The sequence below is a fragment of the Meleagris gallopavo genome, chromosome 7, assembly GCF_000146605.3.
Source record: "Meleagris gallopavo isolate NT-WF06-2002-E0010 breed Aviagen turkey brand Nicholas breeding stock chromosome 7, Turkey_5.1, whole genome shotgun sequence".
Classification (NCBI taxonomy): Eukaryota; Metazoa; Chordata; class Aves; order Galliformes; family Phasianidae; genus Meleagris; species Meleagris gallopavo.
In genome coordinates this window covers 10,287,851-10,300,466 of record NC_015017.2, presented here as the reverse complement: position 1 = coordinate 10,300,466, position 12,616 = coordinate 10,287,851, and the positions used below count along the sequence as shown (strand labels likewise).

The window sequence follows — 12,616 nt, the reverse complement described above, 5'->3', positions numbered from 1 at the left end:
AATTTTACTTAGACTGTTTAAAGATGGCTTGGAAAAGAGAGACAGATTTCAGGATATGGTCTCAATCATGCCTGACTTTTTTTAACACAATTTTTTCCATGGTGCTGTAGACAGTGTGTTATATTGTTTATGAATGTTGCTGGAACCACACAAAGAAATATCCTTAAAAACTCATTCCTATTTAACTTCAAAAATTTACATCTTTTTCGTGCAATTTCATAGCCTAAGAGGGGGAGTAAGGAGGGAGGCGCTGCTCAGTATTAATAGATTATTGACAGTTTAATGTCTTGGCACCTAGACAGCCCATAAGGTATAATAAACAGGAAGCTGTCTGTTGTGAGAGCAGTCAATAGCGTATTCAATCAGAACCTTTCAGTTAATTGCTGGTTGACCTCAGAGATTTCCTTTAAGTGAAACTGTCCTTTGCTCAGATCTCATCTGGTTTTCAGAGTTTAATTTGAGAATGCCCTATCCATATGGTGGCTTATGCGTACGATCCCGTCTGCGTTTTTGCTTTGCTCCCATGCACGGCATCGCAGGAACCAGCGCCTGCCTGGAGCTTCACAGGACACGAGGACATGCATTGCGTGTTCAGCCCCTCCGCAGGCTGTGAGTGTGGCCAGAGCCATCGCAGTCCCCATGAGAGCGCCGGAGCTGTGGGCATGGGCTCTGTGCTGCATAGTGAGGCCTGCGGAGCACCGATGGCAGCCCCAGCCTATGGCTGGGACACATGGTGGTGCGTGCCAGTGGGCACCAGCAGCACAGCTAATGCAGGTGGGGTTGAACAGCACTGTCCGGAGCATTTCAAAGTGGCTGAGCTGTTTTCCAGTGTTTCTGAATAGAGCTTGGCATGCAGCGACATAGGAAAGGGCTGGCATTACTGCACTCACACCTGACCCCACTGCACCATTGGTACACACTGCCCTGCTCCCTGGCACAAGCACAAACCCAGGCTCATTTGACTTAGCTTCCCTAATTTCTGTACTTAACTGTTATAATTTTTTTTGATTGTGTATCTTGATGAGATCTAGATAAGCTACAAAGGTAAGCAGGCAGGAAACCGCACAGGCAGGCCCAGACCCTGACTAACTGGAAACCGTCTGCTTATTCAGGGGAAGCCTCCATGGAAATCTCTTGTAGCAAGACTGCTTTTTGGGTTTCTCTTCCTTTCCTTCCAACAGTTGCCTCCGAGTGTGTTTTTTCCCTAAGTGTGATGAAGGAGGGTCAGTTGCAGCAGCCCTCACTTGGGTTTCCCAGTGGCAGCAAGCACTACTCTGTGAAGGAAATCCTTCTGCACCAGAGCTCACTTCATTTACTTTTCATTGAGGCAGGAGACATTTTTTTGTCTCTAGATCTTGCAGCAATTCTGTCTTTTAGCCACTTATCATGAATTCAGACTGTGGTTTGCTGAAAGGAGTATTATTACTTTTAATCTCTAATTTTGCCCTGGGTTTCGTTGATTTCTGTGGTTGTCTTTGTCCATCAGCAAAGAACAACCTGCTTATGCATTTTTAATGGCCTGATTAGCACCAGGAAGCACTGCTGACTTGGAGTTATGTTGCTCCTTCTGTCCCCTTGTTTAAATGAGATGAGGCTTAAGAACGCCAAGTGGCTCTGCTTGGAGTCCATTTAGGCTCAGTGTGGTTCCCTCACTGAGGGAGGCTATAAATTTCTGGGATTCATGAGTGTCAAAAAGGTGATGAGGAATAGTGGTAAGATGATGTCTCCTCTCCTGGAACATTCATATGACGGAAGAGGCTTTCTGGAGAGAGTGGAACAAAATACAGTGAGACAAACTGGGACTGAGGATAAGATCCCACGTATGTCTGTGTCCCTCTGGAACATACACACTTCATGCCCACTTGTCCCTGGCCAGAGATACTCAGAGATACTTTCTGGCTTTATCAGGCTTACTGACCAAGCTGCTAATCAGTGCTACGCAGACCAACAGGCTCCCACATGCAATAAAAATCATAAGCTTTATTGGATTTTGAGATAGGAAGGACTCACATCCTGTTCCTTTTATAAACTGTGTTATATTTCATTCTTACCCACCAGTACACCTCTTTATAAATATGACCATGAAGTCTATAGGAAGTTAGATGGCTGTGAATTTCCATCCTTGGTGGTATGGCCCAGAGCTATGGAGGTGCTTGAGCTGAGTTTAAGAAATTGCTGACATTTCTGAACCACAGAAAGAAAAAAAGAGTTGGTGCTTTTAAATTTATTTTCCGTTAAAATAGGGAAAAAAAGTTTGCAGCTGTTTAGAACAACATAATCCTTTAAAGGAAAGTGAAAAGGTAGAATTTGAAGGCCAAAAGTTTTCATGAATAAAAGCAGCTAGAATATGCTGTTTCATGAAAAATGCCTGAATGGCTGCTTGAACTTTGTTGGAATATTTCCCCCTCCATCAGGCCAGCAGCTTGGCAAAGTAGGCTTCATTTAGGCAATATCTGTCACTCAGAATTTTTGACTGAAAGAAAGATGTTTGGCAGAAAAATGCCATGTAGTTCTTATCTTAATAAAGCAAAGAATGATGTTTCACGTTTCTAGCAAAAGCCCACGGCTCTTCACACACAGATCTGTGCACGCTGCGGGCTTGTGTCAGCCTGGGTCTTTCCCTTGCAATTGGATCTGTGGTGCCATGCAGGGGGCTGGCTAGTCAGCAGGGCTCTCCTTGGAGGCAGTGAAAAATCTGGAGATGGGTCCCAGTGCCACAACGTCTTACCTTCTGTTGTTCTACATAGTAACCCATTTCATTAACAATGAACAAATACCTTCTATTCCCCAATCACATATATTCTTGAACTGTAAAGAGAAACTGCAGGTGCTTCAGATAGGAGACTTTCTGTAAAGCCTTTTTCTTCCAGCATCCATAACCCACGAAATAGGTGCAGGCCAGGGCAGAGAGCCATCAAGAGTGTTTACACTGGCTCAGCTTCCTCAGCTGCCAGAGGTGCCCACCTTTTGCAGAGCGTAACCAGGACGACAAAGGATTTCAAACTCTGCAAAGCCTCCCATCCTCAGTGCCCCAATCTGTGGGCCAGGATGTACTTTGGCTATTTGATTTTATTTACCCAGTTTCAAGCTAAGAGTATAATAAAGCACGTTATGCCAGTTACATGTGTGGCATTGCTGGATATTTTGCCTTTTACCATGGTAGTTGATTATAATGCACTTTTAAAGACACACTTTCTAAAAAAAGGAATATTTATACTTTTATGTGTTTGATTCACACAGTATAGTTTGCTCAAGTCCTGTTATTAAGTGCATTGGTGGTTACGTCTAGAAAGCAAAAAACATGCTGAGTAGTATTTTATCAGCACAAATCTACCATTTCCACTAACCATAACTGTCAGGTTCTTCTGACTCCTAACTGCCCCCACTGTAAAAATTAACGGTACAGTTGGGTATTCGCAGAACCCCAAATAGCCATCTGTGAGGACATAAAACAGTTTGAAGGGACAAATAATTACCCCTCCCCCCAGCAAATGCAGTGCCTAATCCAAACATATCCTTCCTGAAATAATTCAGTGCCTGCTCCTGAGCTGAGTGACTGGAAAACAGCGTGATTATAGTGGCGCCGCTCATGCCACCATGGTTAGGGGGTTGGGGAGCGACCTTATGCACTGCACGAGGTCGGGGCTGCTGGGGAAAGACCTCGGTCAGACTACCAGCAATTGCTCCTCTGGCTTTTCAAACAAAAAGGAGAGCGTGTGTAGTGTTAATTAAACAAGAAAATGCAGAGGATGCCAGAAGTATTTCGTCTGAAATAAAGCAAACCAAAAAGCCTTTTGTTGCTTCCTTAGATCTGTGGCGTTGTGCCAACTCCTCATTAGGATTAGCAGGGTTGGGACGGGGAAATTCAGGATCGATCTGAAATCTTTGGCAGACACTCCCTCCTGCTGCATCCAGGCCCGTTTGGAAGCTGCGAAGCTGGGCTCTGCACACAGCGGCACCCATGAGCCTCATAGGGCTGCGAGAGAAAGCGCAGAAGAGCTGAGTCAGGCCCACGGAGCTCACAGTCTTGTTCTGAAGAAGATAAGTAAGTTAAGTTAAAGGTTTTGAAGCCCTCTGTGCACATGTGTTGTACGTCCTGCATGGGTGGGACTGCAGTTAGCATCATCGTGCAGAGGAGCAGTGCAAATTCTTATGGGGCTGTTGCTCTCTCCCTTGTAGGAGAGGCTGCCCCACTGCTGCAGGTTACGGGCCTGAAGGGCATGTGCTGGTGTCCTGGAGGCCAGAGGGGCCCTGCCTGCCTGATGAGGGATGCAGCCAGCCCTATGCCAGCTGTGCTGGCCGTGCCCCATCCCCAGACAATGGAGCCATCCATCACCGATGCCTTCAGGAGAGAGTCTGCAGCGGTGTTGTGCAATGCTTCCTGGCCACATCGGCCTCTCTGTCACCAGCACCCGGGTTGTGCCAGCAGGAGCCGGAATGAAGCCGGCCACTGCGTATTTATACAGTAGGTATGTGCCGACTCCACCTGTGGCTGAACAGTGTTTGTTTACAGTACTCCCAGTCTGCAGTTGGATACTTGAGAAAGGGATGTTCGCTGTTGTGCAGTTACTATGCAGTAAAGCTAAGGATCTGGCCTAAACCAGCCAAAGATGGGAATTTCAGAGCTAATCCACTAACGTTCATCAGCATGAGCTCATTTATGCTAGCCCATAAAATCAGCCAGTTCTCAGGCACTTGCACAGCAATGAAAGTTGTGCCTGTGCTTTTGTGGGAAGAGTTGAGTTAGCGTTCGGGAGAGAACAGTTACCCCAGGAAACACCGGGACACTGCTCTGCATTGTCAGAGTTTAGTAATTTATTTTTTTAACATTATACAGACAAAATAGTGGCTATTGTGTAGGCACGTGCTGTCTATTAGTGGAGATCAGGAAAGGGAAATAAACCACGCATTATTGAAGAATAAGATCATGATTGCGGTCAAGTGATGGCAGAATTTCTTTTTTCTCTTTGTCAAGCTGATTTGTAAACATTCTTCAAACAACTGTGCAGACAGCAGTTCCACAGCTCGGGGAAAGAAAAGCAAAGATGAGGACAAATTCCTCTACACAGATGTTTTACAGGAACTGTAGGACCTGTCCAAAAGTTATCTGGTCATCTCCAATTGTCACTGAGAGCTACACTGCACATGCAGCCCCTGAGCAGCACGCTGTAATCAGGCTGTAATTTATATTTTATCTCCCATGATGATAGCTCTTAAAAATGTTTTCTGGTGTATTTGCTCTTTGATGCGTGCTAAGCTCCTGTTAGCATTAATGGGAGCAGCATGTGCTGGGGGTGGAGGGGGCAGACACCTTCCCCTGCCTTCAAGTCAGGATTAATGGCATTTTGCTTATGCTTATAACTTCTGTGCGATGACAGATGCCATGCACAGCTGAAAGCTTTGCTATTTTTTGTCTGTTTTTCATATCTTTCTTGTGTCTTTTGATTGCTTTTTGACCACTTCTGACACTTTGAGTCTAGAGGAGAGTTGCAGGATTAGGCCCGTATTTCAGAGGCCAGGTATTTGCTCAGTGCTTGTCTTGTTTTCAGATCACTGTCTATTTCCTGCCCTTGAGCAACATGACTGCTGTAAAGCAAAGGGAAGCATGTGGAGAGTGTGCTCCAAAGATGTTGAAATGAATCGTTTCAACAAGCTCACATTCTAGTCCGGGAAACAAGCTTGCCTTTGAGTTTGGGTTCTCTGTGGAATTCATTGCTTTCTTCCCATTTTCCTCTTATTCCCTTTTTCGTGTGGCTCGGAGAGAGAATCGTACCTCAGAGTGGAGACATTTAGGACACAGGGTTTTTCTGGTCGGGCTCCAGGTGGGATCAGTAGCAGATGAATGGTGATATTTAGAGAAAGGTCTGACTGTCCATGGGATTTTTTTTCACTGTGACTACTTTGTCTTTGCAGCTGAATAGGGCGCAGGGCTCTTGGGTTACAAGTGGCTCTAGCCAACAGCTCATAAAGCTTTGGTCTGGCTCGCGTCAGATGGGGCACATCACATCACAAACAGGTACTATAATTATCTGTAATAATGGTGTTTACTCTTGTGAAGCAATTACTAAACTGCATTGGAAAATGCACAGGATGTGCTGCTAGTATTTGAGTTACAAAATTAAAAGAAGCTCAGAGTGAAGTTAGATGAAAGTGAACATATTTATCCTTGTCAGACTTCCTACCATTTTGCACGCTCATATTGATTTCTTTTGACACGGTCTTCTTTTATTGAGTACCATATATATTTTTTAAATCCCTTACCGATAACAGTACCTGCTAAGGGCAATTGTAAAAGGAAACTGAAGTATATTAAACCTGCCTGGAGTCAAAATGTAATCTAGCACCTGTAGTCTGCAATTTGTCATCACTTCATAGATACTTTTCCTTTTTTAATAATAGTAGTGGATTTTCCTGAGTTTTGACCTTAGGATACTGTATAATCCAAGAAAAGCAAGGAAACTAAACCACAGTCTTTAACACAGTTTTATGATGTCAAGGTGTGAAATCACCGCTGTGAAAATGAGCCCAAAGAAAATACTTCATTTGGGGCTGGGACTGGTTTTGCAGTGTTTACCCGAGTGGATATATTTTTGCAAGGAAGAAAAGAAAAAAGGTAGTAGAACAGCCACATTTTTTAAAAGAAAGAAATGAATGCAGGTGCAAATTGTAACTTCTGCTACAGTTTCTTGTACAGACATTCCTAGGAAACCTGTAAAGTGTTTTGGCTCAGCAACTATGTCTAATTGCTGCATTAGCTGCTGCAACTAGGAGGCTGTCGGGGTGCAATCTTGTTTATTGCAGCCGTTTGTTCTATCCTTGCTTGCTTCTCTATATGAAGATAAGCTGCCAGAGACAAGGGGTAGCGGGTGTAAGGTTGTTTGAGTAGATTTCTGTAAGATCTACAAGATGCTACAAGGGGCAGACCGTACATTCTTCCATGCATAAGATTTATCTGCAAAGTGATGGAAATTGTCTCTTAAGGAACCTCCTGACATGATAGCCAGGCACTGTTTCTAATTGGCTGCAGCGGCTGCATGGGCAACAAAAGGTGGCACTGCATGGTGTTGTTAACTGCCCTGTTGGCAGCAGGTACATGTCTGTGCCTCCTCCACATCCTGCCTGGTTCCACTCAGCGAGTTCACATCGCTAGTTCTAGCCAGAGTGAGAATGGGAATGGAGGCGAACATCGTCAGAACAGTGAATCCAGCCAAAATTCAACCCAGCACAGACAGCGACTGCAGTGACACAGTGTTCATTCAGCCTGGGTTTGCTCACCTTCCATTGATGTGGGGACGGCTGTCCCAGCTTCCAGAGCCAGGTTTCTTCTGCAGAAACATCCCAAGAAGCAGGGACATGTGAAGCTATGCGGTGATCCCTTCCACCCAGTACTTCTTGGCTTTGGATTTTAGAAAGACCACAAACCCTTAGCTTATTACAAGTAATCCTGATCACTCCCATAATGATACACTACATTATATACTCTCCTAAACTTAATCATTCAATATCTCACTTCCTTCCCTGTAGGCATGTACTATTATATTTTACACATGGCTTCCAGCTGGTTTTCATTGCGGCCTTCAAATCGTATTTCAGAACAGCGCGACTTAAGACCAGTCATTTTATCTTTTAAAGTCAACTTCCATCATATTAGTTTTCCTGCAAGTTTTCTGCCAGGGCTGGTTAATTTGTTTGAAAAAATGACTTCGTCTACGAGGTTAAAGCCTGCCTGAATGAAACTTCATAATGCAGCATCTCTCATACCTGCTCTGTCTGGACACTAGGAATACAGCGATGCCTGTAAACATGAAATCTCTTGAAGGGATGGAAAAAAATAAGTCCTCTGGGCATGGAAGGAAATCTATATCTTCACATTTGATTCGAAAGTAGATGGGGAGATGGTGAGAAGAAAGGGAAGGGGAAGTCAGCTCCAGATGTGGCGGCTGTGGCAGGGCTGCCCCACCTGTGGCCTGGAAGCAGTGGGAAGGAGACGTGGGTGGAAAGTAGAGGTGGGATCACAGAGCCTGGAGAGGCCTCTGCTGCAAGGGGCCATAGGGCGAGCCAAGTCTGGCACTGAGCTGGGCAAGGGGACACCGTGCCAGGCCTGTGCTGAGGATGCACTACAGAGGGAGAGGGGATGGGGAAGGCAGCAGGCAGTGTGCCTGCCCCGTGGGACCTTGCTGTCCGTAGAAGAAAAGCTGCACCTGGCTGTTCTTTTTATACAACTAAGTGGCAGGTTCAGAACACAGTTTGGAAGCGTTTAGCTGTGTTGGGAAATGTGCTGTAGCCTGTTATTTCATCACAGAATAGACGGGCTTTCCTTTTTTGCTGTATGGAAGCAGAACAGGGCTGACTCAAAATACAAAGGCTGTGCAAAAGGGCGTGAAGTCAATGGAAATTGTAACTATAGATTTAAGGGCATAATAACAACCACACAATCTAAAAATCTGCAAGGTGAAAGCCGGGCAGTTTCTTTTATGAGAATGTGGTGCACAGAGCCAGGCAGAAAGTAAGCAAATTGCTCACATCAAGCACTGTATTTTACAAATGTAGTTCAGAGCAAATAGCACAAAGGTAACTTAAATTTCATCTTGTATCATGTGCCTCAGTTCTTGATTCATTTCCCATAGAAAGGCACACATTTATATACTAAACAGCCCATTTTACTGGAAGGAAACAAAAGCACTTGCAGCCTAAATCCAAAGGAAATTCTGCATATTTATCCATCTCTCTTGGTGCATATGTTTAATGTCATATCACTGAAATGCATTCTCAATGCCACTAGAAATCCAAGCCCCCAGAAATCAGCGAAATTGTGAGATTTTATGCAGCGTAAGAGCAGCTTTAGGGGTTTGTGTTATTTAAGAAAAGAGTAAGGGAAATGAAAAACAACCTTTTTCTAATGTTATACGCGGAAAGTTCCATGGTTATGTATTTTTCTCTTCTGGAAATGATGGAGAGGTCACTCCAGAGAAGGAAGGGTTAAGGAAAATTATTCTTTCCCTCCTGCTCTTGGCCTTCTTTGGTTGATTGCTTTATAGACGCTGTAGGCATCTCTTCATCTCCTTCAAATTAAACATTTTACTGCTGCTGATCCTGTATTGTTGGATTTTTTTCATCATTATATTTGATTGGAAGTCTTGTAACGTTTTTCAGGCTGGATCATTTCTCATGCTATTTGTCAACTGAAGAGGAAGAAAAACACACTTCTAACTCCAAGAATGAACTGAGTAATTCACACTGTTTCTGGATGTGTTTCTATCTGTGTTAGCTACTACTTAAATTTAGCTTCTGATCAGCAGTGCTACATGAGCTTTTTCATATGACACCATCTGTAAATTCACTGGTGCTTTGTAGTGTTACATCCTTCTCTTTTTGGCTGCTCTGGGCCTTATGGTGCCAGGGGGCAGGTCCAGAGGGCACTGCAGTGGAGATAAAGTAGGTGGGGTCTGTGTTACAGAGGCATGAGGCTGGGTTCTCATGGCATCAGCTGGCATCAGCAAGCCCAGTACTTTAGCTCTCGGTGCTCCCTGGCTGATGTTGGTACAGATCTCACCCTCATTTGTAATGCCTCTGTGGAAACATCAGTCCTTTCCTTTTGTTCATTCCATGAACAAAAAAGAAATGGTCAAAGAGCAATTGAGCTGTTCAGTTCATTGGAACGTTATGCTCTTTTATTGCATGATATGTAGTAAAACACAGAATACCGGGCATTTCCATGAGAGTTCCTCCTGTCTCCTAATCCTTGGTTAGTTCCATTTGACACCTGGAGTGTTTATGTGCTTGGGAGGAAAATGAATTCATTGGCACCAAAACACATCTGCAGTTCTGCTCACCAGCAGCTCTTCCACGTTTGTACAGACCCTCTTGTCACTGGTGGCAACACCTACTTTTAAGTGCCTGCTGTGGAGCTGCCTCCTTGTTCCAGTGCTTTCTGTCACCACTATGAGCATCACTCTGTGCCGCTGCCATGTGCTGCAGTCCTTGGGACATGCAGTGCAGTCACACAGGTGCTTTGCCTTGCCTCGTGTATGGATGTTGAGCTGGGACGAAGCCTAGCAAGCCCGCAGCGTGCTTCTTGCAGCCAGAGGCACAGGCAGCACAACACAGCTGCTCTGCCAGGATGTGAGCTGTGTTGCGTTCACACTGACTCCTCCAGGCTTAGCTCCTTGGCAGAACATGAGCAGCAGGCAGTTGTTGGGGCCTGTCACTTTTTACAAACTGCAGCTGGACATCACTGGTGGTGTAGGTTACGGTGACATTATTTGATGAAGGAAATGAATAAAGGGCTCTTCAGGACAGAGCCATTTCATTTCTCCGTGTGGGCAGTCTGATATTCTACAGTGGACTTTCATTATGCACTCTTTAATAACTTGAACAGAGTAGGATTTTACTGGGAGCTTTGTGTGTGTGTAAAACTCGGTGCAGGTTCTCAACACATTTTCATTATTTACCCTTATTTTTCCCTTTAGAGAGCTTTAATGTAAGGTTGATTTTCTCGATGTTGTTTGCAGCAAAGCCGATTTCTTTTTTGGTAGAAGAGCCAGAATTCCTTTTTATTTATTTATAAGGAAATATTCATCCATATTGATTTTGTTAGCTCTGTAGCACTGAGTTCTAATAATTATTTCCCTGCATCTGAAGAAACCCCTGGGCAAATACAGCCTTCAATCCTGTAGGGGATTTTTGCCGGTAATCTCTCTTGTATATATTTTGTTTTAAAGAAAGCATATGTAGTTCCTCTGTGCTTCTAGCAGTTCAGAGCAAGTATTTTTTTCCTGGAAAGAGGGCTATACAAGGCTGCTCCTTAGCCATTTTCAGTGGCTGTTAGGAAGATTAAAAGCTACACAGCTTTCTTAAACTTGCCAAAAAGGAGATTCTGCTGGTGAAATCTGCTACAAGACTGGAAACTGTGTCTGCCCAGAAGCCTTCTCAGAATGGAGGGGTATAATTATTTGAACTCACAACTCTTTAACTAGTGATATTAATATAGTTGTAACACAGAAAATCTGCTCAAGAGATGCACTTAAGCTGGCTCTGATAAAAACTGATCTACGATGTCAACTTGATAGAAAAGAAATCTCTTGACTTTATATATATATATACATTCCCATAAAGCCGCCATGATAGATTTTAATGCCAAATCATTACTGATGACAAAGGACACAGTTGCAGCTGATCAGTCTTTGTGGTACTAGGCATGTAGAAATGTGGCCTCCAGGATAACAACAAGAGGAAATGAGGAGGAAGATGAGCAAAGAAGCAGAAGGCCTTGGCTGAGATGTGACAACTGGCCAGTCATGACAAATGGCCAGTGAGACTATTCCACCTTTTGAATTAATTTTTATTTTGACTGTGTTTCTTTTTAATGCCTATATTCTGTGTTTATTAGCTTGTATTTTTCTATTTATTTTTTTACATATATTGTTTGCCTTTTACACTGCTTTCTCCTTTCAGTCTGTAGTTACCAGTGCAGCTGCATTAGAGGTAAGAAAGGAACTGGGAAATTAATATTAATTAGTACTTTTCTTCATTAAAACAAATTAGACCCTGTTTGAAGACTTGTATAAGTGCCTGTTGGGCACCAAAGGGGTCACCATGTACATGAGCTACTTGTCTGCTTAACCCTACAGGTGCTGCACAGACAGCAGTCCCAGCCTGCAAAGGAGAGTTCCCCACCCAGAGAAGAGGCTCCTCCTCCAACCACTGAGGACAGTTGCGCCAAAAAGCCCAGATCCCGCACCAAGATATCCCTGGAAGCTCTAGGTATCCTTCAAAGCTTTATCCATGATGTAGGTCTCTACCCTGATCAGGAAGCTATTCATACCCTCTCTGCTCAGCTGGATCTCCCCAAACACACCATCATCAAATTTTTCCAGAACCAACGTTACCATGTAAAGCACCATGGGAAGCTAAAAGAGCATTTGGGAACAGTAGTTGATGTGGCAGAGTACAAGGATGAGGAGCTGCTGACAGAGTCAGAGGAGAACGACAGTGAGGAGGGCTCAGAAGAGATGTACAAAGTGGAGCCTGAGGAGGAAAACCCCGACAAAAGCAAGGCAGCTCCACCAGACATCGACCAGAGATAATGTGAGATAGGAACACAGAAAGCAATACGATGATCCAAGGATGTTGTTTCTGTTTTTTTTTCTTCCTCTATTTACTTTTTGTTTGTTTCTGTTGCACATAATCCATGTGCAAACTGAATGAATTCAGCATTGCCCACTCAGACTTCGCCTTGACACAGACATTTGAGTGTTACACATCCTACATGTGACTGAAGTAATCATTGTAATCACATAGGATTATGCCTTCATTAATCTTGCACTTATGAAAGGGACATTTAGCAAGTAAATGGGAAGAAAAAGTCCTATGAAATCAATGAAGGAAAAATTACAACTTTGTGTGTGTATATATATATTTACATAAAATATATATATATTAAAATTGCATGGGACGGAACTTTACAACCTGGAAGTACAGACTGTGAAATGAGTTCTTTAAAGATGAGACTTGTTTATGTATTAAAACCACTTCACAATGAGTTGCTTTGGCTTTTTGATAAACTGCCACCTGCTCTCAGGGTGTGGTGACTATTTTTGAATTTCTATTTATTTTC

At 43.7% G+C, this 12,616-nt stretch overlaps 1 protein-coding gene across 2 annotated transcripts in view; it reads left to right on the top strand.

Annotated features, from left to right (window-relative positions):
- SATB2 (SATB homeobox 2) overlaps nt 1-12,610 on the top strand; it is a 102,926-nt gene extending 90,316 nt beyond the window's left edge. For both annotated transcript variants that reach the window (XM_031554156.1, XM_019616984.2), the window contains exon 9: nt 11,631-12,610. In XM_031554156.1, coding sequence (XP_031410016.1) covers nt 11,631-12,086 — 456 coding nt within the window. In that variant the 3' untranslated portion in view covers nt 12,087-12,610. The remainder of the gene's footprint in view (nt 1-11,630) is intronic.
- Nucleotides 12,611-12,616: the final 6 nt, after the last annotated feature.